The sequence below is a fragment of the Acomys minous genome (genome assembly GCF_964271855.1).
Source record: "Acomys minous genome assembly, chromosome: 5".
Taxonomy (NCBI): Eukaryota; Metazoa; Chordata; class Mammalia; order Rodentia; family Muridae; genus Acomys; species Acomys minous.
This window is the reverse complement of record NC_140494.1, coordinates 40,032,353-40,056,627: the sequence shown is the minus strand read 5'-3', so window position 1 is coordinate 40,056,627 and position 24,275 is coordinate 40,032,353. Positions and strand designations below refer to the sequence as shown.

General features: G+C 41.3%; 1 protein-coding gene across 2 annotated transcripts in view; it reads right to left on the bottom strand.

Annotated features, from left to right (window-relative positions):
- Positions 1 to 22,498, bottom strand: part of MARCHF6 (membrane associated ring-CH-type finger 6) — a 65,082-nt gene extending 42,584 nt beyond the window's left edge. For both annotated transcript variants that reach the window (XM_084783062.1, XM_084783063.1), the window contains exons 1-4: positions 22,294 to 22,498; positions 4,341 to 4,437; positions 3,511 to 3,584; positions 499 to 642 (exon numbers count right to left, since the gene is read on the bottom strand). In XM_084783062.1, coding sequence (XP_084639188.1) covers positions 499 to 642; positions 3,511 to 3,584; positions 4,341 to 4,437; positions 22,294 to 22,312 — 334 coding nt within the window. In that variant the 5' untranslated portion in view covers positions 22,313 to 22,498. The remainder of the gene's footprint in view (positions 1 to 498; positions 643 to 3,510; positions 3,585 to 4,340; positions 4,438 to 22,293) is intronic.
- Positions 22,499 to 24,275: the final 1,777 nt, after the last annotated feature.

Genomic DNA, 24,275 nt, shown 5'->3' with positions numbered 1-24,275 from the left:
AGTCAAGCTAGTTTTACTGAAGAAGACATGAGGATATAAATTACATGTATTTAAAACCATTGCTTATTTAAAGTCCACAGAATCTATCTATATACTCTGTCATTCATGTATTATCAATATTGATCCATGTTAAGAAAAACACTCTTCCTTCCTCCACAAACGACTTAGTGAAAATGTCCCCCCCCCCTTGTCTTTTTGTTTTGTTTTGTTTTGTTTTGAGACAGGGTTTCTCTCTAAAGCCCTCACTATCCTGGAACTCACTCTGTAAACCAGGCTGGCCTCGAACTCAGAGATCCACCTGCTTCCGCCTCCCAAGTGCGGGATTAAGTGTGTGCCACCACCACCCAGCTTATGAAGATGTTTTCTAAACAAGGCTTTCCTAATATATGATATTATACATCAAATAATTAAATGTCATTCACAGTACTATGAACACTATTAACATAGTAAGCAGTTATGAAACGTTTAAATAACTCCAGAAAAAGCACGAATACTCACATGCTGTAAGAGGAACAACTCCCAACCATGCAAAGGCAACAAGTGTGTAATGAAACCAGTATCGTATTGCAGTGCCAATACTTGTAACCAGTCCAGCAAATATGTCTTGGATTGGTAGCCGTGAAGGCATATCTGGAGAATAAACTATAAGAGGAAGAAAATACTCAGAATTTCATAAGGACTTTTAAGTGATTTCTTTCATAAATACAAAGTAGAGACATTGTGCTTAAGTATTCTTTCTATAAACTACTGAATTTCAAATTACAATAATATTACATTTATACAAGCCATTTATTTATCCAAACCATAACTAAAATATAAAAATGAACAACACCAAAAAAGATGACTAAGCAGAGAAAAAGTACCAATAAGAAAAAAATCTATGCCCCCGGCTCACAGCCTTTAACCTCAAGCAGTATTAGGTGACACATATGTAACCAGCAAGCCATATAAAGATCTGGCTTCTCAAACTATAAAGGGTCAAGTAAAGGAAACAAGAGCAAACAGAAATCTGAAGGTGTGCTTTCAGAATCTCCTGGATGGCCTGTGCCAGTCACTTCACGTGGGACAACAGCTCAGCCTTAGCCAACTCTCCCCCATCTCTAACATCTTACTCTTAATTTTCAAATGATAAACTCAGACATCTTTGCAAAATGTAAATAGATGTGGTTCAAGAATACTTCCACATTAAAAAAATAATATCTTTGTCAGAACTATTTCCATTAAAAACTGCTATTTATAGCAGGGTAAGGTGGTGCATACCTTTGATCCCAACACTATGGGAGGCAGAGACAGGTAGATCGCTGTGAGTTTGAGGCCAGCCTGGTCTACAAAGCGAGTCCAGGGCAGCCAAGGATACATAGAGAAACAACAAACAAACAAACAAAAAACCCAAAACTGGTATTTATTAAAAAGCTCTACTCCAGATAATACCCATTGTCATTCAAGTTCAAATGAGATCCAAAGAATTCAAAACAAGGAAATGTTATATAAAATCAATGATCTAAAATTATAAAACTGTGCTGGGGAAGGAGAAAATATGTAAAACTAGACTAACAAAAAGACAATGCTGGGGTATATCTTAGATGCAGAATCCTTGCTTTGCATAGATAACACAGTAAGTTTAATCCTTAGCAGCCAAATAAATAAATAAATAAAAAGAAAGAAAACATTTAAGAGTAGCACCACAAACTATTCACCTACAAACAAGGAATAAGCAACAACAAAGGGCAGGTCTGTACACACCACAGATCACCCAGCCATCAGGACACTTAGTGTGATGGACAGTAGAGCTACTTTGAAGGTCTACAGGAAACACTACATGAATGTCAGGAAAAAAAGTAAGCCTACAAAGTGAGTTTGTATTGGTCTTGAAGTAAAAGTCCACAGGATAGTAGTTTTATATACATTTTCACAAGTAGTAATGAGCTTATACACCAGAGAAAATTAAAGACTATAAAAGAATACAGGTGATATTTTTGCTGTCAATGAATATTTAAAATACAATAACTATTTTTTAAAGCTTTATTTATTGATATGTATACAGTGTTTTTACCTGCATGTACACCTGCATACCAGGGGAGGGGACACTGGATCTCATTATAGATGGTTGTGAGCCACCGTGTAGTAGCTGGGAATTTAACTCAGGTCCTTTGGAAGAACAGTCAGTGCTCTTAACCTCTGAGCCATCTCTCCAGCCCACAAAAACTTTAATTACCCATGCTTGCGAGATATCAAGTAAAACTAACAATAAGCTACAGTATGTGTACTGAGCAGCATAAGTCTAACAAAAGTAAAATACTAAAAAAACAGGTGCAATGTACTAGGATCCCAGCATGAAAAACTGTGCTTCAAAGTAATTTGCCTTCTGTCCTATTCATTTGATATGAAAGTATTAATCAACAGGCACAAATATTATAATTAAAATTTTAGACACCTAAAGAGTATTTCCTGAAGCCTTACAAAACACGGGCTTAAAAGTTTGTTTCCTGGCACTGGAAAGACAGCATGCAAGCATGAAAACCAGAGTTAGGATCTCCAACATCCACGCAGAGCTGGGCAGGCACAAAAACCATAGCCTGCCTGTAATTCCAGGGCTCAAAAGGTGGGACAGCAGATCTCAGGACAATCTGGCTAGCCAGCCTTGTTGAGGTGAGGACTTGTGAGTTCAAATGAGAATCAACAATATATAAGGTAGAAGGGAAGAAAAAAAACCACAAACACCTCCAGTAGGGCATGGTGGCACATGCCTTTAACCCCACAAAAGCAGGTGGGTCTCAGTCAGTTCCAGGAAGCCAGGATGGTTACACAGAGAAACCGGCTCAAAAAAGAAGTACACCCCATATCCATCTCTGGCACACACAAGGGCATACATGTGTACACACTTTCCCCTACACACACACATGCACCCATACAATCAAATACACACACATTTTTAAAAGTTGGTTTCAAAAAGAGGGAAAAAGTGCTCTTAGACATACTCCTTACGACTACTACGTAATCTCACAGCTTTAACTCAGAAGAGAATTCAAACGCATAACAGCACCAGATGCTAATGAATCAACGCATCACTGTAAGAAATTAGTGACACATACTGAAAATATACAGATACAATTAAAACTGACAGGATTTCTTTTTAAAAGGACAACTATTAAAAACTTAAAATATAGTAAAAACTGAGAGCACAGATAAAATGAGGTAGGGCATGAGTTAAAAAGCAAGTACAACTAAATGATGGGCAATCACAAGCACTCACTACACCTCTGTGTGCACTTAACCTCGCCTGTGACTAAGCAAAAACACAAAGAAAAAAGAAAACAGCCTACAAACATTCATGGGTTTTACATTAAAAGATGACAATTTTAAAAATATCCTTCTGAGTGGAACAGGTTTTTTTCTATTACCAAAGACAATGAAGTTAAGGATTATTGCTTTCAAACTCTTTAAACACTTCATGTTGTTGCCAGAAAAAAACAGAAAGAAAACTGTAGTAAAAATGTCAAATGAACTTACTTGGTGTGAAAGCAAATCTGTGCTTGCATAATTCACAGTATTCTTTTCGACTGTGTTTCAACCACTGAACTAAGCTGTAATTACAAATGCATTCATGAATACAGTGTTTAAAACAAAGCAACATTAGGGTTTCAGTGAAAGCTCACGTTTTTATTAAAATTTTTGTATTATAGAACTTTTGTAGTTTTCAACATTTCAAATACAAAATATTTAGCTTTTTATATGTGTCTTCTAAGAGTATAAAACTTTAAAACAGCTAAATATAAACCAGTGTGCATTATATTAATAAAAAGATTTAATTAACCTAAATTCTAATCTCTTCAGAGCTCGATGAATACTGAATAATACTAAATAATCCAGGGTCGGCATCAGTTTTGATGCTGGCCTCTCAATGCTCATAGCTAATAGTCAGTCTGAATTCCCACTCTGCCCCTGGCAAGCTATGTCATTCCACCTGCCTATGCTCTATTTCTTCAGCCATATAATGCTGCAGACTTTTCTTGCATGAGTGAGGTAAGATGTATAAGCACAGAGGACAGTTCTTGGCACAGAGAACTTAATAATTGTAAGCTATAATTATGTCACTCAAAAATCCCCATGAGCAGAACAAGTTCTTCATGCTAGAAATAAATAATGGTTATCATTAGCTTACCTACAATATAGCAAAATAATATGCCTGGAATTAACCATGAATAATCCCTTTTCAAACTTTAAATTTTTATACAAAACTTAAAAATAATGCATTATGGACAAGTTTACTGAAATGATCATTCTTATTACAGAGATGACAAAAATGAATTTAAGATTTTACAATTTTCCAAATGACTTACCATTCTTGATGAATAAATTTAATACTGCCAGTACATACACAAGGATGATAAAGAGGTTTCTCTGGTGTTCCTTCTGACCGACACACTCTACATATGTCTGAAAACAAAGGAGAAAGTTGAGATTACCTTTGGTTATGACTTATACAACATGACCAACAAAACAAGACTATTTTGTGCTAAAGGTAAAATCTATCATATTAATAAGATGGAGACATAAAAACTCTGAATCTAAGCACATTCCTTCAAAAATGCATTAAGATGAGCTGTTCCTTGCAAAGTTCTGTAAACGAAAGTAAAAATAACAAAAACAATGCAAGCTACCTACACTTGCATTGTCTTATAGAAAACAATCAAGTAGAATCAGTCACCTAGCCATAAAATTAGTGTCCCAACAGTGTAACTTTAAAGAGTCTAAATCCAGTCCTAAAGGTATAAGCACCACAAAAACACGAGAGGGAAGGAAAAACAGGAACAAAATATAACGACATACATGAAAATGCCAGCATGAAGCTCACTGCTTTGTATGCCAACCTAAAAATTATTTTAAAAATAAAAAAATTTTTTAAATTTTTTTCAGAAAGCTAGAAAGATGGATGGCTCAGTAGTTAAGGGAACTGGCTGCTATTCCAGAGACTTGGGTTGATTCCTAGCACCCACGTGGTGGCTCACAACTGTCTGTAACTCCAGTTTCAAGGGACCAGACATTCTCTTCTGACCTCCGCAAGCACTGCATGTGCACAGTGCATGCGGACAAAATACCCATACACATAAAAAAGTAAGTATAATTTAAAAAATAATATTATACAAAATCATGTCTTCCCTTGCCTCCCCTGCAATAAAGGACACCAGAAACAGGTGTGTGTGTACACACATTTAGGATTTGAGAAAGGTACCTCAGGGCTTTGCAGACTCCTACTAAAGAAGGAGAACTGGAAGCTTCTTTAAGCATAAGCTACAGGCAGCCCAGGGCTGAAGAGTCAGCAACTATGGAAAGCACTCCCTGCCCTGGCTCCCAAAGGCTCTGGGCACACACATCTCTTGCCCTCCCATCTGCTGTGGCCAGCAAGCACCATGGAGGAAAACCTCAAAGATCTTTTGTGCTCTGTTCTTGCTCATTTCTCCTAAAAGCTCCTCTGCCTGCCACATACTGAATGTTGACTCTTGCTATTACTTAAGTCTGTCTTCTCAGCCATCCCTCACAGCCAAGTGCCAATTAATCCCAAGGGCAATGTTACCGTGCAAAAGGGACAAAGACACACTTGCTTCTTACTGGCTCACTCAATGGAGAATAGCAGCAACTCTGATTTCTGCTTCACTAATGAACTTAGAGGGTCCATGGTATCCTCTGGATCAGAAGCAACACAAGCTGAGCACTAGGGTGAACAGTCCTCGACACTTGGCATCATTACAGACTTTCTGGGGACACCAAATACTCAGGAAAACCTAACTGATCATTACACTACTCTCCTGGTTACCAAGCAACCAGACAAGTCTCTTCATCAAAATGGAAAAGTCACAGTCTCCTGGCCACAGAAGAGCTCTCACAGCTCAGTCTGTGCTTGGGTTCAGTGAGGTTGCACTCACTTCCCTATTTCCTGTTTAGAGTTAGTAATATGCAAGGCCCTGCCTTCCTTGGATAGTAGTTTAGCAAGACCCCTCTGTGAAATGAACCAAGATTTCCCCATCAACTGGACTTCAGGTTAGTCATTGCCACAGCAGGCACTGCAACCAACACATAAAGGTGACTAGGCCATGGATGCTTGCAGCTGATCTAGGTTATTTACAAGTCTCAGAGCACTGGCATTGTGGATGCAGATGAGCTGTAAAATTACCAGTTATCCAGGCAGGAAATCAATGCTGCCCAATGTCCTACACATCACCACCATACTGAGTACTGACACAGGCATTCATTAGTGTATCTCAACCAAGTAAAGAGGATGGTATGAGCTAATACAATTGATCAGCACCAGATATGGGATCCTGTATCAACACCTCCTTTGAGAATGCGCTGTAGGAACATGATTCAAAGAAAGACAGCAGTAACAAAGCCAGGCTCACATGAATGGGGGTTGCTACATCACCCTCCCTCCAGGGAGGGACATGGTAACTGGTCAGCTACCAAGTATGGATTGGAAAAGAGCAAAAATGGAACTTAATGGGTACACTGTGGCCAGCAAGAGACAAGGACAAGAGTCAGTGATAAAACAGATGGACATAGGTGATTGGTCCAAGGCAACTCAGCTCCGTATGAGCTGAGAAAGTTGCGCTGAGACCAAGGCATAGGCAAACTCCAGAGCGCTGTGTGTAAGAGGAGCCTGAGAACAAGAGGACTGAGGTACAAAGATCTCCTTAGAGAGCCCAATACACTGATTTTTCAGAAGGCTTCCTTCCTTCTCAGAGACAAACCAGCAAGCACTATGTCATGCACAGACAACTAACTTAAACTCAAGCCCCAGAGCTCTGTTTAACACTAATGTGCAGCAGAGAACATGGATCCTTGGAGTACCTTCCTTATTCTGGGCCTGAAAGGTCAGAATTACCTTCTCGCAATCCTGAGGCGTCTCCTTCACTCACTGAGGACCCAGGTCACAGGGGGTTTGTCTTTCTGTCCATTTCTCTTTCTCTCTTTTTTCTTTTTTCCTTTTAAGACAGGATCTCACTATGTAGCAGGGTGACCTTAAACTCAGTTCTCTCCTGTGACAGTCTCCACATGCTTGGATGATAGACACAGATCACCACAGCTTACAGTAGACTTTGTGGGGTTTTGTTGTTAGGTTGTTTTTTGTTTTTGTTTTTGTGTTTTGCTTTTGTTTTTTCAAGGCAGGGTTTCTCTGTTTTAGCCCTGCCTGTCCTGGTACTAGCTCTGTAGACCAGGCTGGCCTCAAACTCACAGAGATCCACCAGCCTCTGCCTCCCTAGTGCTGGGATTAAAGGCGCATGCCTGGCCTATCCTGGGTTCTGTAGCTGATTTGAAAAAAAAAAAATCCAGCTGTTGTTCTATTAAACTACAGACATTAGAAACAACTGTAAATATAAACCAGACTGGTGGCACTCACCTTTAATCCCAGCACTTGAGAGGTAGAAGCCAAGTCGATCTCTGTATTCGAGGACAACCTGGTCTACATAGAGAGGTCCAGGAGAGTCAGGGCTACATAGAGGGACCCTGACTCAAAAAAAAAAAAAAAACAAACAAAAAAAAAAAAAACCAGAAACTGGAATATAAAAAAATCCACTCTTCTCATCAATTTGGGGGATTTGGAATATATACTTCTATGAAAAAGAATATATACAGGACCACAATAAATATGCTATTTAAGTGACATTTAAAGTGGTTCCATTTTATTTTCTAATGTAACAAATAAAGCTCTTACAGGTCTTTAAGAGTGTAAACATATGTTAAAACACCCAAAATCAGCTGGGCATTGTGTTGTATGCCTTTAATCCCAACACTCGGGAGGCAGAGGCAGGCAGATCTCTGTGAGTTCAAGGCCAGCCTGGTCTACAAATCAGGACAATCAGGACTACAAGAGAAATCCTGTCTTGAAAAACAAAAACAAAAAAAAACCCTCAAAAGTCTGAGAGCCAGCTCAAGAGGTAAAAACAAAACACACATCTGACAACTGGAATGTGACCTCCTGACCACATGTAAAAAGCTACATGCAGTGGCCTACTTCTGCAATCTCAGCACCTGTGTAGTGAGATGGGTGGTGGGGACAGGAGAGCTGCCTGCTCTTACAAAGGTCTTGAGTTCAAGCCAGCACCCACATGGTGGCTAATAACCGTCCATAATGAGATGTGGTGCCCTCTTCTGACATGCAGGCAGAACACTGTATATGTAATAAATAAAAACACTTTCTAAAAAAAGATTTATGTTTATGAATTTTGCCTACATTATACATGTATGTGTGCCATGTGTATGCCTGATGCCCAGGAGATCGGAATAGCAGAGTCAGATCCCCTTAACTGGAGTCAAGGATGGTGGAGAGCACCCTGTGGGTGCTGATAACCAAAATACATGTCCTCTGGGAAAGCAGCAAGTGCTCTTAACCACTGAGCCAACTCTCCAGCCATTCTGTTATGCTATTAAAAAAACAAAACAAAGAACACTCAAGGTTCAAGAGACCTTTCAAGAATGTATTGTGTGTGCAAGTGTGTGTGCATGCGCTATGGGTCTCCTACGTATAGAGAAGAGAACTTGCAACAGTCAGGTCTCCCCTTCCATCATGTGGATCCCAGAAATTGGATCCAGGTTATCAGCTTTGGTGCCAACTGCCTTTACCTGCTGTGTCATCTCACCTGCCTTTCATGGTACTTCTAAAAATAAATCCAAATAGATGTTTTATTATTCTCAAGGCCTATTTTAAGAAATTAACTCCCTTTTCGTGAAGAGCAGGGGAGTGCTGCTACTGTTTTGAAATAAAGCATCATGCAACCCAGGCAAACTTCAACTTCACTACATAATAGAGAGTGTCCTTGAATTGATCTTCTTTCTTCTACCTCCTGAGTCCTTTATACCCTTTTTCATATAAATATTATCCACTTATGTAAGCATGTGTGTTTACGCAGAGGTACTCAAAGACCAGAAGAGGGCATTATATCTCTTGGAGAAGGAGTAATGTGATTGTGAACTGCTCAAAGTGGGTTCTAGTCCTCTGAAAGAGCAACAAGGACTCTTAACCACTAGTCATCTTTCCAGCCCCATTACCTAACTTTTAACTACTATTTACCATCTATTCTGCCAATTTTATTATACTTTCCCACTTGTGCAGCATATTTTCCTATAGTGAAATACATTGCTGAATATAGTCTAAAAAATAACTAGATAGTACAGCAACTAATCACAAAGATTTATTACTAGCCAAACTGGACATTCCCAAATACTGTACCAAGTTCCCCATTTTCTGAAAATTATGTCTGACTTCTTTGTTCCCCTTTCTTCTTGCAATCTTCCTATGAGTATAAAAAGCATATGCGTGTATATGATGCATGTGTGTGTAAGCATAGCAGCCAAAGGAATACCTCAGGTATTGGTTCATCTACCTTGAGAGAGGTAGATGTTGCATACGCCAGACTAACTAGTGCACAGTCTTCTGGGTATTCTCCTGTCTCATATCCTGTCTTGCCACAGAAGCAATGGCATTAAGCATGCTATTGTGCTTGGCTTTACTTGGGTTCTGGGCATCTGGACTCAGGACTTCACACTTACATGGCAAGCAGTTTGCCTACTGAGACATCTCTCCAGTGCTGTTTTGTAGAGAATCTCTTATGTACTGTATGGAACCATCACCTGTCAATAAAAAGCTGATGGCCTATTAGCTGAGGCAGGAAATAAGAGGTGGGAGTTCCAGGAGAGAAAGTGATGAACTCTGGGATAGAGAGAAGCAGGCAACTCACCCCAGACTCTGAGAAAGACAAGACACACGAAACTGAGGAAAGGTAACCAGCCATGTAGCATACACATAGAATAGAATCCATGTAGCACACATAGAATAGAATGAACAGGTAATAAATAAGTAATGAGCTAGTCGGGGAATGAGCCAAAGCTTATGGCCTACATGCTTATTCATAAATAATAAAATCTCAGAGTCATTATTTTGGGAACTGAGCACAGGAGGGAAAACCCACAGTTACACTGCTTTTTCTTCCCTTTGAAAAGTACGTATGTAAGATGACCTGAAGATCTCCCAGTTCTCCTGTCAGTGATAAATGTGATGATTTCTGAATTTACTGTCATGACTAATAGATTATTTTATAGAAGTCAGACTTAGAGAAGTTATGAGAAGAAACTGCAGAAAATTCAGTACACCATTATCTCCTTAATGTCTTACTAGGATTTGTTATACCTTCCTTAATTTAATAACCCAATATTGATACATTACCACTGAAGTCCACTGCTGGTTCAGAATCTTTTATCTAATGTTCCTTTCGTGCACACTCCATACACACTCAATTGTCATGTCTCCTTAGGTTTCTTTTAGATTTTGGAAGTGTCTCACTTTTTCTGATTTTGATGACCTTGACTTAAAAACTATTGATGGAGGCTACTGTTCAATGCCCTATACTGGAAACTGTCTCATTCCTCATTGATTTGGAGGAGATCACAAAGGCACACTGCCATTCTTATCGCATCCTATCCAGATTATACAGCAGTAACATGATCCAAACAATGCTGGCCTTGTTTCTTCAGAGGAAATAAACTTTTATTACCCGCCAGTAAAATGTTTACAATTAGTAGCTCCAATCATAATAGGCAAATATTAAAAATATATGACTAAAAACATTGCTTTGGATGTCTACAGTTAGCCTACATAAGCAAAAAGATGTTCATGCTATATAAATTGTAATATATGAGATATGGTTCTTTTAAAACTGTATGTGCACACAGAAAAATGTAGATTAACTAAAGACAGCAGGAACAGCAGGAATAAAAAAATAAACATATTCTACTACTAAAAAGCAACAGCCTAAGAAAGAAAATGTGAAGATTGGAGCTGTCGTAATTGGTTAGAAGAGAAGGTAGCTAGAGGGGATAGAGGACATCAAGGAAACAAGGCTGTCTAAATACAGCATGATGGATGCACATAGGAACTCACAGAGACTGTGGCGGCAGGCACAGGGCCTGCATACGTCTGAACTAGATGGAGTCCTAGAGTTCAGAGACATGGACACACACCCCATCCCTAACGCAGAAGCTAGCTACAACTGATAACCACTTGCAAATAAAAAAATAAGTTTTCTCCAAGGGAGTCTTACTGGGGAAACAAAACACTCTTAAGGGGAGGTCTCATGGCCAGCAGTGCCAATACAAAATTAATTCAATAGCATCTTTGGAGGGTTTCTGTGTGTGAAATAATTGTGTTGGGGTTGCCCCCCCCCCCAGCCCTTACTTGTCCTTTGCATGTTTTCATGGGATTCCTGTGTGTGCAAACATGTATCTCTCTGCATTTATACATGTTTCCTGTGTTTTTTTGGGGGGTGTCTTTTTCATCTGTTTGTTTTTCCCATTCTGGTTTTACATTATTTTATTATTATTCCTTAGATGCCTGTTTGTTTTTCTAAGGAAAGACAGAAAGAGTGTGGATCCGGAAGTGAGGGGAGGTGGGAACTGGGAGGAGTTGGGAAAGGAGAAACTGTAGTCAGAATATATTGTATTTAAAAATATTTTTCAATAAAAGAAAAATGGCTATTTTGTTTCTCAAAGTAGCTAACATTTTTGCTATTTTACAATTATAACAATAAAATGTTTTAACTACTCAAATTCTATTTTTAAACATTCAGTTTTGCTGGGTATTGTAGCATAAAAATCCTAGCACTTGGGAGGGGGAGGTAAGAGGAATGAGTTCACAGTCATCCTCATCCCCACAGAAACCCCAAGGCCTTTTAAGCCCCATGACACCCGGTCTCTCATCCCCAAACTCTTTGTCTGTGAAATGCTATCCTTTTTTTTTTTTTTTTTAATGTGGATTTGGGAATCAGGCCTCAGACACCCTTGAAAATCGCAACCCTCAGGCCCACAAGCAGCTCCACTGGTAAGGCATTTGTGTTAGAAGCATGAGCCTGACCAGCTGAGTCCAAGCCACAAAGCCACATAAAGGTGAAGGGCAAGAATTGACTCTACAGACCTGTGCTCTGACTCCACATCCACTCACCCCACATACAATAATACACATTAAAACTCTGAATCCCTGTGTCCCCAAGTTTATTTTCTTACCTTTCCAGGTTGCTAACCATACACACATACTTTCCTGCTATTCTTGGGAGCCTGAAAACTACATTTTCTGGCTTCCTAAAAGACTAACCCTGTGTTAAGATTCTATCTATAAGGCGCACTTCAGAAAACAGAATGAGGGAAAGAAAGAAACACTGTATACTTCTGATTCTAACAATCAGCAGAGACAATTTGCAGGTATAGGGCTCAAACCTGTGACAGAGGTTGGAGGGATTCTGCCAGTCCCTTAGGGAAAAGGTTCAGCAGCAGAAGCAATAGCTAGCTACCCCTTCACCACCTAAGCTCCACCACACCCCTTTCTTTTTTCAGTCCAATTTTGTCAGTAAAGGGTGCTGGTGGGCATTGGAGAGGAAGGGGTTGCCTCCTTCCTCCGCTGCATGGTCAGTGGGTTTAATGATCATTTTCCCACAGGCCTACCAATGAAGACCAGAGCCACTTCAGACCTTACAAGGGCACACAGGGGAAGACTTGGTTTGGTTAGTCATCTTACAAGATCACTTTAGCCACCCTATTTAGAATGTCACAAATACAATGTAACTTTCTTTAAGTATAGTATACGTTATATACACCATGAAGTTAAATCACAAAGTATGCAAAAGTTATTTACAGTTGAACACCATGATCACTACTTTTAGAATATCATCATCATCCCAAGAAGAAACATGTAACTAACAGCAGTTCTATCAGGCCATTCCACTTCAAGCAACCACTTACCTACTTCCTCTCAGCAGGGATGTGTCTACTAGAGACAGTCCATACAAAGTGGATCACATAAAGTGTGGTCTTTTGCAACTGGCTTTCTTCACTTAGCATAATGTTCATGAAATCCATCCCAGGTGCCCCTTGTTTCTAAAGTACTGGTGAATAATGGCCACTCACACACAGGACACATTTATCTATCAAATGATGGCATGTTTGTCTCCACTGCTTGCCTATTGTAAATAAAGCTGCTAATACGATTCATTTTTGTGTAAGGACCTCCTTTGAATTCTACCAGGTATATACCTAGAACAGAGCTGCCTGAATTATATAGTTACTCAGTACCTTTGTGAAAACCTAGCAAAGCCATCCAGTATCCTTCTTTGGAGTTCAAGTTTCAAAATAGCCCAAGACCACACAAAACTCCTAGTTAGTTTTTCAACCGAATCTAACATTCTTTTTTTTTTAATATTTTATTAATTTTAATTTGTGTGCATTGGTCTGAGGGTGTCAGATCTTGGAGTTGTGGCGGCCATGTGGGTGCTGGGAATTGAACCCAGGTACTATGGAAGAGCAGGCAGTGCTCTTAACCACTGAGTCATCTCTCCAGCCCTAACATTCTTTTTAAATTAACCTTAGCTTACTGAAAGGGCATGGTTCCAAGTTCATTTTCCTATCGATATTCAGTTATTCCAGCATCATTTTAGAAAAAACAAAACAAAACTATACTTCCTCTATGGGATTGCTTTTGCATTTTTGACAAAAACCAACTCCCCATGTGCATTTTACAATACCAGACCAACAGGTTCTTTAAACAAACAAACAAACAAACAAACAAACAAGCTTCAGATTTACTGACTTCATGTTTATGGGTGTTTTCCTGCATTTATGTTTGTTTAACACATGCATGCCTGGTGTCCTCAGGGGATAGAAGAGGGAGTCAGATTCCCAGGAATTGGAGTTATGGATGGCTATGAATCACCAAGTGGGTGCTGGGAAATGAAGTGGGTCCTCTGCAAGAGTGGCAAGTGCTCTTAATCTCTGAGTCACTCCCCAGCCTTAAAGCTTTTAATTAAAAACAACAACAAAAAATTTTTTAATTTAAAAACTGACATTTCAGATACATTATCATTTGTTAAGTTTTGACATAATAACAAACACACAAAACTATCTGAAAATACTCTTGCCTTTTCATTTCCCAATTTTCATTTAACCAAAACATGTAAATCAAGTAAATGCAAAAACCAAATGAATATTTAAATCTTCTAAAAATCCACACATAAGACATATTTAAAGATTTAAAATAATAGCAGATTTTACAGTCAAGATTTTCACCTTGGGGAAATATAGCTATAATAAAGTTATTTTTGTTAGCATGTACTGAGCTTACTATTTTTAAGTTTTATCTATTTTATGTGTATGTACATACACCACCTACATGACTGGTGCCTCAAGAATGAGAAAAGGGCATTGGATTCCCTGCACCTGGAGTTACAGGCAGTTGTGAGCCACCGTGTGAGTGCTAGGAATTGACCCTAGGTCCCCTGCCAGAACAGTAAGAGCTCTTAACTGCTAAGGCTTCTCTCCAGCTCCAACATCATTACTTTTAAATACTCTTAAAACCCGCCCCCAAAAGACAAGGTTTCTCTGTGTGGCCTTAGACTCGATTTGTAGATCAGGCTGGCCTCGAACACTCAAGAGATCCACCTGCAGCTGCCTCCCCAAATGCTGGGATTACAGGTACGCGACGGTACGCAACACAGCATACAGCTAAATACTTTTAACTTTTAAAAGTTGTTTATCAAAGCTGTTGAGACAGCTCAGCAGGTAAGGACACTTGCTGCCAAACCTGACTCCTGAGTTTGATGCCAGAAACCCACATGGTAGAAGTAAGGAACCAACTCCCCTAAACGGTCTTCTGATCTCCACACTCAAGCCTATGTGTGCACACACAGAATAAATATAATCAAAGTTTTAAAAGACTGATCTTCCTTTCTAACAGGTTAAGTATCTATATATACAACTCACAATACACTAAGTGTTGTCGTGCCTCAATTTTAAGAGTTCAAAGAAAGCCAAATGTGGTTCCAGCACTTCATACACTGGCACAGAACTGCAGGTATGAAGATAACCCACGACACAGAAGTTGTTCAAGGACAAATAAAGACCCAGATTCAAGTCAGACTAAATAAATAATCCATGTAGAGTATAAAGGGGTCCTGAAAGTTAACTTAGAACCACTCCTGTGCATCAACCATCATCTGTATTACTTTTCTCGTCAAAGTGACAGAAAAAATACCTGACAGAAGCAAGGTAGGGGAGACTAATTTTGACTCACTAAAGTGGCAGGGCTCTTCTGTGTAACCTGCAGTGAGACTTGTTACATCCCAGAGGAAGCAGAGAGCTCACACCCAAAGGACGAGCTCTGCTGACAATCCTCCAGACCCACTGCCCCCTAACCCACTTTCCTCCAGTGAGGTCCCACCTCCAAAAGGTGTCACAATCTCCCAAACAACACCCTCATCATGTACATTAGCCTATAAGGGCCATTCCTGAACAGACTAAGTATGACAACCTTCAAAATGTGACATTCAATATAATGCCTCTAGGCACTACACAATGAGAAAAGAAAAAAGGAAGTTTATTTCCTAGTTAGCAAAGGTCCTAAGTACACAGTAGGTATTCAATATTCAGTAAATAGAGACAAATTTTCTAAAGGCAAGGTGTCTCCAAACCCATCTCACACATGTTCTTGCAGAACTGCACATCCATCAAAAGATGAGTTTCAATGGGTGCAAATTGTACTTTACCAACCTATTTTCATCTTTACAGAATACACCATCAAGTAGAAGTAAAGGGAGGTCAGAAAAATAAGAAAGGCTGCAATGCTGCAAGGGAATGCTTCTTTGTCTTCTGAGCCTTCAAGAACTGAGCATGCCTACCCCGCCCCTCACACCAGAAAAACTCAGGTGTGAGCACATTTGAGGTAATTAAGTTGTTGTTAGTGTGGGACCTGAGCAGTACGACTGTTCTTGTAAGAGGAAGCTGAGGGGCTGGAGAGATGGCTCAGGGGTTAAGAGCACCATCTGCTCTTCTAGAGGTCCTGAGTTCAATTCCCATCAACCACATGGCTCATAACCATCTATAACGAGATTTGGTGCCCTTTTCTGGCGGGCAGGCACACATGCAGACAGAACATTGTATACATAATAAATAAATAAATCTTTGGAGAAAAAAATAGAAAAGTCTGGGACACAGATCCATGCAGACGGAAAAGGTGTTCACACAGAGGGAATAAGACAACCATCCTCAAGTCCAGGGAAGCACATCCCTCAGAGGACAACACCTGTCAACACCTGGATCCAAAGATTCTTTCCTACACGGCTATGCTCAGTTAACACCAATCTATGGGACGCTTCCCACTGTTGGTTCATACTACTACTCTAGAAATCATTTCCTCTTAACTCCACCTTAGTAGGCTATCAATTATACTGATCTGTTTTATGCACAATCCATTTTCACTACCTTAATTTAAACTTCATAGCCCACTAAAATACTTCTTACTCCCTTTTAAGATCTCACTCTTCATTACACTAAAATTGAGTTATCTTCATGCCCTTACAGAAACAAAAACAAAAAAGTTAGTCTAGTTTGAAAGAAATGGGATGGAGATAACTAAAACAGTGTCTGGGTAGCACAGCATTCATGGCAGTATTTCAACCCCAGGCACTCCAGTTTACCCATCTAACAGGAATGTTTTGGGGTGCTGGCCAGCTCAAGACAGACAATGTCAGTCACGGTGTTTCCTTCCATCATTCTGCTTCTTGGATCGAAGGGAGCTAGTCATACTCTAGCTCCCAGAAATTTGGGGGCTAGTAGCAAAAAAAGTCTACATAGGGAAAGTAGCCAGTAACAGTGGCAAGAAAATTTGTATGTCACCTCTGCTTTAGTTAGAGGGAACTGTTCTAGAGCTCCTCCCTCCTAGTAGGGCCATGGAAGGCCCCACACTGATGCCCCTCTGAACTTCTCGTAGACAGCCACCCCCAAATGTCCTCATGATGTACCTTTTCTCCCCCAGCCCATTCAGTCTCCAGTGGCATGCCTTGCTAGCAGTTTCTTCAGATTCCAAGCATGCTTGTACCTTACAAACTATTCCTGCTCTATCCACCAAACATTCTATGTCCTCTGTTAAGTCTTCTGCTGTCAAAACTGTAGGCTCTGTCCTCACACTTGCTGCTTTGCACAGCACATAACCTTCTATGTATGCCTTATGTACGCCTCGTATTTTATTTTATGTTTGTTCCCATTTTTTAAATTTATTTTATTTTATTTATTTATTTATTTATTTATTTATTTATTTTGGTCTTTTGAGACAGGGTTTCTCTGCGTAGCCTTGGCTGTCCTGGTCTCACTTTGTAGATCAGGCTGGCCTCCAACTCACAGCAATCCACCTGCCTCTGCTTCTGCCTCTAAAGTGCTGGGATTGAAGGTGTGCACTGCCACTCCTGGCTCGAGGTTCCCCATTCTTCATGTACCAAATTAGCTACATTTTAAGCTCTATGAAAAAATAATTCTCTACTTTGTTTCCTTAATTTGAGCATACAAACTGTCTGAATTGAAAGGCATGTTCATTAAATATGCCAGGTAAATGCAAGCTCACTTAGTTCATGAATGCAGGCATTTTTGGGTCACAAGTCTGTGGTTAGGATGATGCAGGCATGTCTGGAAACATGTAAGACCTGTTTCTAAAATGTTCTAAAAAAGGAAGCTAGCTGTCTGACTCTGACATCTGCCCATCCTTCTAACGCATTTCTCCTAAGTAAACTTAAATTGCTCCAAGCTTAGGCCATAATGTTAAACGATGTGATCAACTGCAATACATTTCAGCTTCATACTTTTTAAATGAGTATTTTCCAGGGCCAGGCAAGGTGGTGACCCTATTGATCCCAGCCAGCACTTGGGACACAGGTTGATCTCTACGAGTTTAAGGCCAGCCCTGGCCTACATAGTGAGTTCTAGATAGACAGATAGATGGATGATATTTGATAGATGAGTAAATAAATAAATAAATAAAAAGAAAAAAAATCTTCCATCCTAAAACACAAGATAAAACTCCAATACCCCACAAAATTCCTGATTAAAAATTTGTGTTATGTTCACTAGTGAGAGAATGTTTTACGTATCCATCACTGGGTTGAAATGTAAGCATCTAATGCAGCAAAATACTTAATATTTTTATGAGAGCTTCAGACATGAGCTCTTGATTGCAATGTCTACTCCAACACTGCAACATTTTTCCTTTAAGAAAAAAAGAGTATCTTGAAGCATAGTATATAATTTTTTCCCCTGAAATTGAAAAGTCTCAGTGCACTGCAGGATTAGACTCCTGACCCATAAAATGAAGAGACTGGATGCCTAGGGTCTCCTCTGGCTCAGAACTTTACAGATCTGGTGCCAGCAGTTTACATAACACACCTGTACCCATACAAAATATACACAAATGAGTCATCTACCAAATACAAGAATAAATCACAAACTTGCTGACTTGACAAAAATATAATTCAATACACTTAGCACTTTAGCAATCTTTAAAATTTGCTAATTATTTACTATAAACAGGCACAAATTATAAAATGAATGCTTTACTGCAAATACATTCTGAACATTAATTATAGTATTGTAGATAGTCTACCAGAAGACTGTAACACCCTATTTTTAAGAGTCACATTCTAAGCTGGGCATTTGTGAGGCAGAGGAAGGTGGATTTCTCTAAGTCTGAGGCCATCCTGGTCTACAAAAAGAGTTCCAGGACAGCCAAGGTTACAAAGTGAAACCCTGTCTGGAAAGACAAGCAAACAAAAAAGTCACATTGTTTCTGTGGTGGATTTTTTACTAGCAATCATTTTTCAGAGGATATTTAATTAAAAATTTTTAAAAAAGTGTTTTCCTAAGTAGAAGATAAATTAACAGATATTTAAGAAAGATGTGTTTTGTTTTTCTTTCATGTATTTGTGTTGGCACACAGGGGGTGGAGGTAGGCTTCAGAGGCCAGGACAATGTGTTGGATTCCTTAGAGGGGGCATTAATAGCAGTTGTGAGCCACCTGACACAGGTGCTAGGAAGTAAACTGAGGTCACCTGCAAGAATATGAAAGAATAAAAATGAATGCACTTAAAAATTTTTTTCTTAATGTAATAGGTATTTTGCCTGCATGTATGTCTGCAGCACATGCATACCTGGTGAGACCTTGGAGGCCAGAACAGAGCAATGGATTCCCTGGAGTTACGAACAGTTGTGATCTGACATGTGGGGCACTGGGAATATATCTCAGGTCCTCTGGAAGAACAGCTAGTGACCTTAAGTTGTGAGCCATCTTTCCGGCCTATAGTATGCATACATATTAACATATTTAATGGAGCTGGCTCAACAGGTAAAGGTGATTGCTACTAAATCTAACAACCTGAGTTTGGTACCCAGGACCCAGATGGTTGAAGTAGAGACTGGATTAGAGAACCAACTCCCATTGCTTGTCTTCTAAACTCTCTATAACTGCGTCACGCAATGGGCACCCTACACACACACACACACACACACACACACACACACACACAGTCTAAATAAATGTGGTAAAAGAATTTAATCTGCTTTCTTTTAAGTCATACTTTCCAAACACAAAAACCAACAAACACCTGTTTCTTTTGTAATCAAGAGAAACGAACTGCATTTCTTTAATCTAGGAAATAATCTACAGGAGCTGGACAGATGGCTCAGTGGGCTATTCTGGCAGAGGACTTGAGTTTAGTTCCCAGCACGCACAAGGAAGCTTACAGCCATTCATAACTCCAGTTCCAGAGAACCCAATGCCCTCTCTCTGGCTTCCAGGGCACATGGTGCACATACATATGTGCATTCAGTCAAAACGCTCGTATACTTAAAAAAATAAATCTTAAAAAAAAATCCTGTAGGTAAGTGAGCAAGTAGAACAATTGTTTACAAGCTTTTTGCCACCTTCATTTATATTTGTCATGAAATGATCACTTCCAGTGTTATTTCAAGTCAAATTTAAGTTGTGAAATTTTGAAAAAGACTTCCAATTAAAACCTTTATAAAAGTGGACATGAGAACTATTAATATTTGCTTTCATATGCCTGGATGGATGGCTCATCCTGTAACGGTGCCTGGTGAGCTGAGTTCAACTCTTGGAACACATTTGGTGGAAGGACTTTCACTGGTTGTCCTCTGACCTCCATATACATACAAATAAATAAATATCAAAATTCACTTCTACACGCACGCAACAGTTGAAAATTAAGGTCTGGTCAATTTGTATTAACAAGTAAATTGTATTGAAATGGCAAAAAAAACAAGTACTCTCACTCAGGAACACACTTATAAATAACTATATTCGGGTTTGACATGAATGTAAACCTTTCTTTCTCCTGCCATTTACTATCTGAGAGACCTTGGGCAAGTTGCTCATTGAAACTAACCTTTAGCTCCTTCACCTGTACAAGGGCAGGTTGCTGCCTTCCTAAACATGTTGACAGGATTGAGATATAACACAGTGGGTAATAAAGGGAAAGCAAACAGTGACTCCTAAGTATTAGTAACTTTGAGTACAATATCCAAATCGATTTAAAAAGTCACATATTTCTCCCAATATAAAAAAGTACCCTTAGGCACTAGAATACCATTTCCTTCATGACAGCACAGATACTCTCAGTTTCTCAATTCCTGAGCTACTGTAACTGTGGCCACACTATAAGTCTATGCAAGTACTAAGTGCCCAGGTGGAAACAATAACATGCCTGTACAAAGCAAGGAATACACCCGCCTTCCTAGATGTACTCCTTAAAACTTGAAGGAAAGGAGAGATGGCTCAGCAGGTAAGAACACTTGTTCTTACAGAGGACCAGGGTCTGAGTCCCAGCACCCACATAGTAGTTTACAACTGACACGGGAGCAAAAAGCAAACTTCAATTAAAGCCAGTCATGGTAGTGCAAAAGACTAAAGCAAACCAATAGGGAGAACCATTCTCAAAAGACAAAACAGAAAAGACAAGGCCTGAATCTAAAATTATGTTAAACCTACAGCTATCTACACTTACACATAAGATCAACCTGTGTGGTTGTTAATCGTCAACAGTTTCATTTCACTCTTACCCAAAGTGGTCTGCAATGACAACTAGATTCACCCACTGCATACAATAACCACATTGTAGCCTAGCGACTTGGCATCGACAAGCAATGAAAATAGAGTCAACTTTCTGGTACTGCCTGTGTGAACTTTAAACAAGCTATTAAAATAAGCCTAAATGTCCACAGCCATGAAACAATACGGCTCCACCCCCCAGGGCTGTCTGAACCATACCTTTTTTTTTTTTTTTTTTAATAAGGAACAACTTCTTTAAAATCAAGTTTTATCAACTCATCACATTGACATCAAACTAATGACTTCAATATAATGCTTGGTGATTCAATTGCATCTAAACTCGCCAAAATAAACCACTAGGGTGAAAAGGCACTCATTCGACCAAAAATATATCCAAAGAGTATCCGCACGGGTAAGTACACGATCAACAATTTCCTCTACAGACTCACTAATAACATCAGTGACTCTAAAAACATTAACCTGCTTTTAAAAACCCCTGCCACGCTGAGGGAAACATCTGCTTTCTATACTCATGCGGCTGTTTTCATTGCGTGTTCTCTGCTTATTCAAAACAACTACATCCCAAATACACGCTCACAAACAAAACAAGCAAAGTCTTGCTAGCTGGTGGCGAGGACTTCAAAGAGACCTACATACTAGCTTCGGTTCTCTTGTAGTGTCCAGGGGCCCTCCGCTCGGTCAGTGCACTGAGGCCAGGCGAGCGAGCAGAGGGCAAGGTTTTACAACGGGGGTCAGTTCAGTCCACTCGGCAGGCATCGCCTGACGTTGTGTTTTCCGCGAAGTTTCAAAGTCAACAAAGAAGTTTTGTGGCAAAGAAGTAGGGCCTGCAGCACGACCAACCAACAGACCCGAACACAGGAGAAGAAGAAGAAAAAAAAGAGTGGGGGAGGGGAGTGGAAAACGCCCCCGAACTTCGCACCGCGGCCCCCTTCTCCGCGGACCGAGGGGACGGCGGAGGCCCAGATCCTCCGCACCGTCAAGTCCCCGCACCCCGACATCTCAGGCACCTTATGGTCTCCGGCACCCTACCACCAGGCACCCCCCCGTGTCTCAGACACCTCACGTCCCGACACCCCATGTCTCTCCGACACCCCACGTCCCGGCACCCCACGTCACGGACACCGAAGTCCCGGCACTCCGGTGACCCCCAGTCGAAAGCTGGGTCGTCGCCCGCGGGAACCGGCGGGGGGCGCGCAGAGGGTCACCTTCCGATCCGAGCCCGCTGGAGGGCCCGCTCGACCCGCGCGCCCGCCGGCCGGCCGAGCAAACTGTCCCCCCGGGAGCCGCCGCGAGCGACTCGGCCCGACTGGAGCGCGGGCGCCGCTGCAAGGGCGCGGGTGCCGCCGCCTCACCTTCCTCCGCGGTGTCCATCTTGTCTGGGGGGCGGCGGTGACGCAGCCGCGAGGCGCCCGCGACCCGGCAGAGCCTTCGGGCCCGAAGGGAAAGGCGGGAGGGAGGAAGGGGAGAGGAAGAGGACGCGGGCCGGGCAGGTGCGTGTGCTCAGGTGCGAGACGAAGCCAGACGCGGACTAGGGGGGGGAGAGGGACAGCGGCTGACAGAAAGCGAGCGCCGGGGAGGGGGAGGGGCGCGCGGCCGAGAGACAGGCCTGGGCGGGGCGCGCGGCGGAAAAGGCGGGGCGCTGAAGCTCCGGACGTCACTTCCGGCGCGTTCTCTCGCTCGCGGCAGGCGACGAGGACGGCCTGGTGGCGAAGGCTGCGCGGGATGGGGGCGTGAACTCGCGGAGGTGCGGCGTGATCCAGGACAAAGGAGCGCGGAGCGGCGGGAACGAGCCCTGCGAGCTGGGCGCGCGCCGGGACGGGCGGGACAAAGGCCCCAGCGTGGGCTACTCGACCGTGACTCCCAGAGCCACGCAGAATCGGCTTCGGAATAAGCATTGTGGTTCCGCACCGGAGTGGCTCTGAGCCACGTTTTAAAGAAGTACAAAAGCATCCTACAGTGTATACAAACAACCACGCAGGTTATCAAAATTTCTCCTGGGGAGGCTTATGCAATGAATTGGAAAGACCACTTTTTCACAGCTGAAATCTGAAATTGAATCTACCTCTAAGGGAAATTGGTACAGATGTCGACACAATTAGGGACGCTTACCTGACCAGAACTAAATTGCTGATGAAAGAATGATGAAAGACTGAGCTCCGCTCGCATCAGTAGGACACCTCACATAATCATCAGCGTTTTCTCTAAATGAATAAGATAGTACAGATAAGCAAAGAAGTCTTTCCAACCTCGATGCTTAAATATGCGCGTGAAGGAAAAAAGAGTCAAGAAGCCGAACTCTCCCGGTCTTTGTGAGCAAGCATTGGAAAGACCCTTCTTTTGGTCCTCATCTAAGTATGAAAAGGAGCCCTTCAAAATGACAGCAACCCTTAAATAAAGTCATTGATTTGCCTGTCTTTTGTATTACTTGAGGCAGACTCTTAGTGCTGCAGTAGTGGACACCTACTGTTTGCAAAAGCTGACCTTGTGAATTGAGCTGCCATTGGGTAAAGACTATCTCAAAAAAACGGAGTCATATTCGAAGGCAGCTCTTTCCCCAGTCCTACGCTTCCCGCACGATTCCAGTAAGAACTCGCTTAGTGTTTAGGCCAATAGCAGCATACTTTGAGCTCGGCGAGACCAGGAACACAAAACCAGAATTGAAGCCTGCTAGATAGCGTGGGAGGAAGGATCCCGGGAGAGAAGGTTTCGCTGAAGGAAGTGTTAATAGTATCCAGGGCAGGTATGTAAACCTGTTGGCCGCGGGTGATGGAAGGTGGTGGCGTGGAGGGCTTTCTCCTCTCGGTTTTCTTATTTTTCTCTTGGGAATGCAAGGGAAAGTTGACTTTTCACCAGGTCTCCCTTCCACATAGCGATAAGCTGTGCAGCTAATTCCCTTTTTCTGGTTTAGCTTTTAGGTGAGATGTAAGTAAGAGGGTAATAGTTGTTCTGTCCCTACTGTGTGCCAGGCACTCTTTACAACAAGTGTCCAATGGACACTTAACTACTTTTAGTAGTTTAGGCCAAAAGCAGGACAGTTGTCTTAGTTTGAACGTCAGTGTAGGGCTGTGCTGGGCCACAGGGCTCTAGAACCAGAGTCTCTGCCCCATCCTCAGTTTTCTATGCACATTGGGTTCATCATGTCCAGCCAGCTTCCTCCCCATGGCTGGATACAAGGCCACTGATAATTCTCAGCCTTAAAGCATCAGCCTTACTGTTAAACAAGAACACTAGGCTCTCTATTCCCAAGTTTAAAACTCCCAGAGAAAAACAGTGTATCCAGGAAATTGCCAGTGCCTGAACGTAATGACTGTGCTGCAGCAGTAGGGCCTGTAAC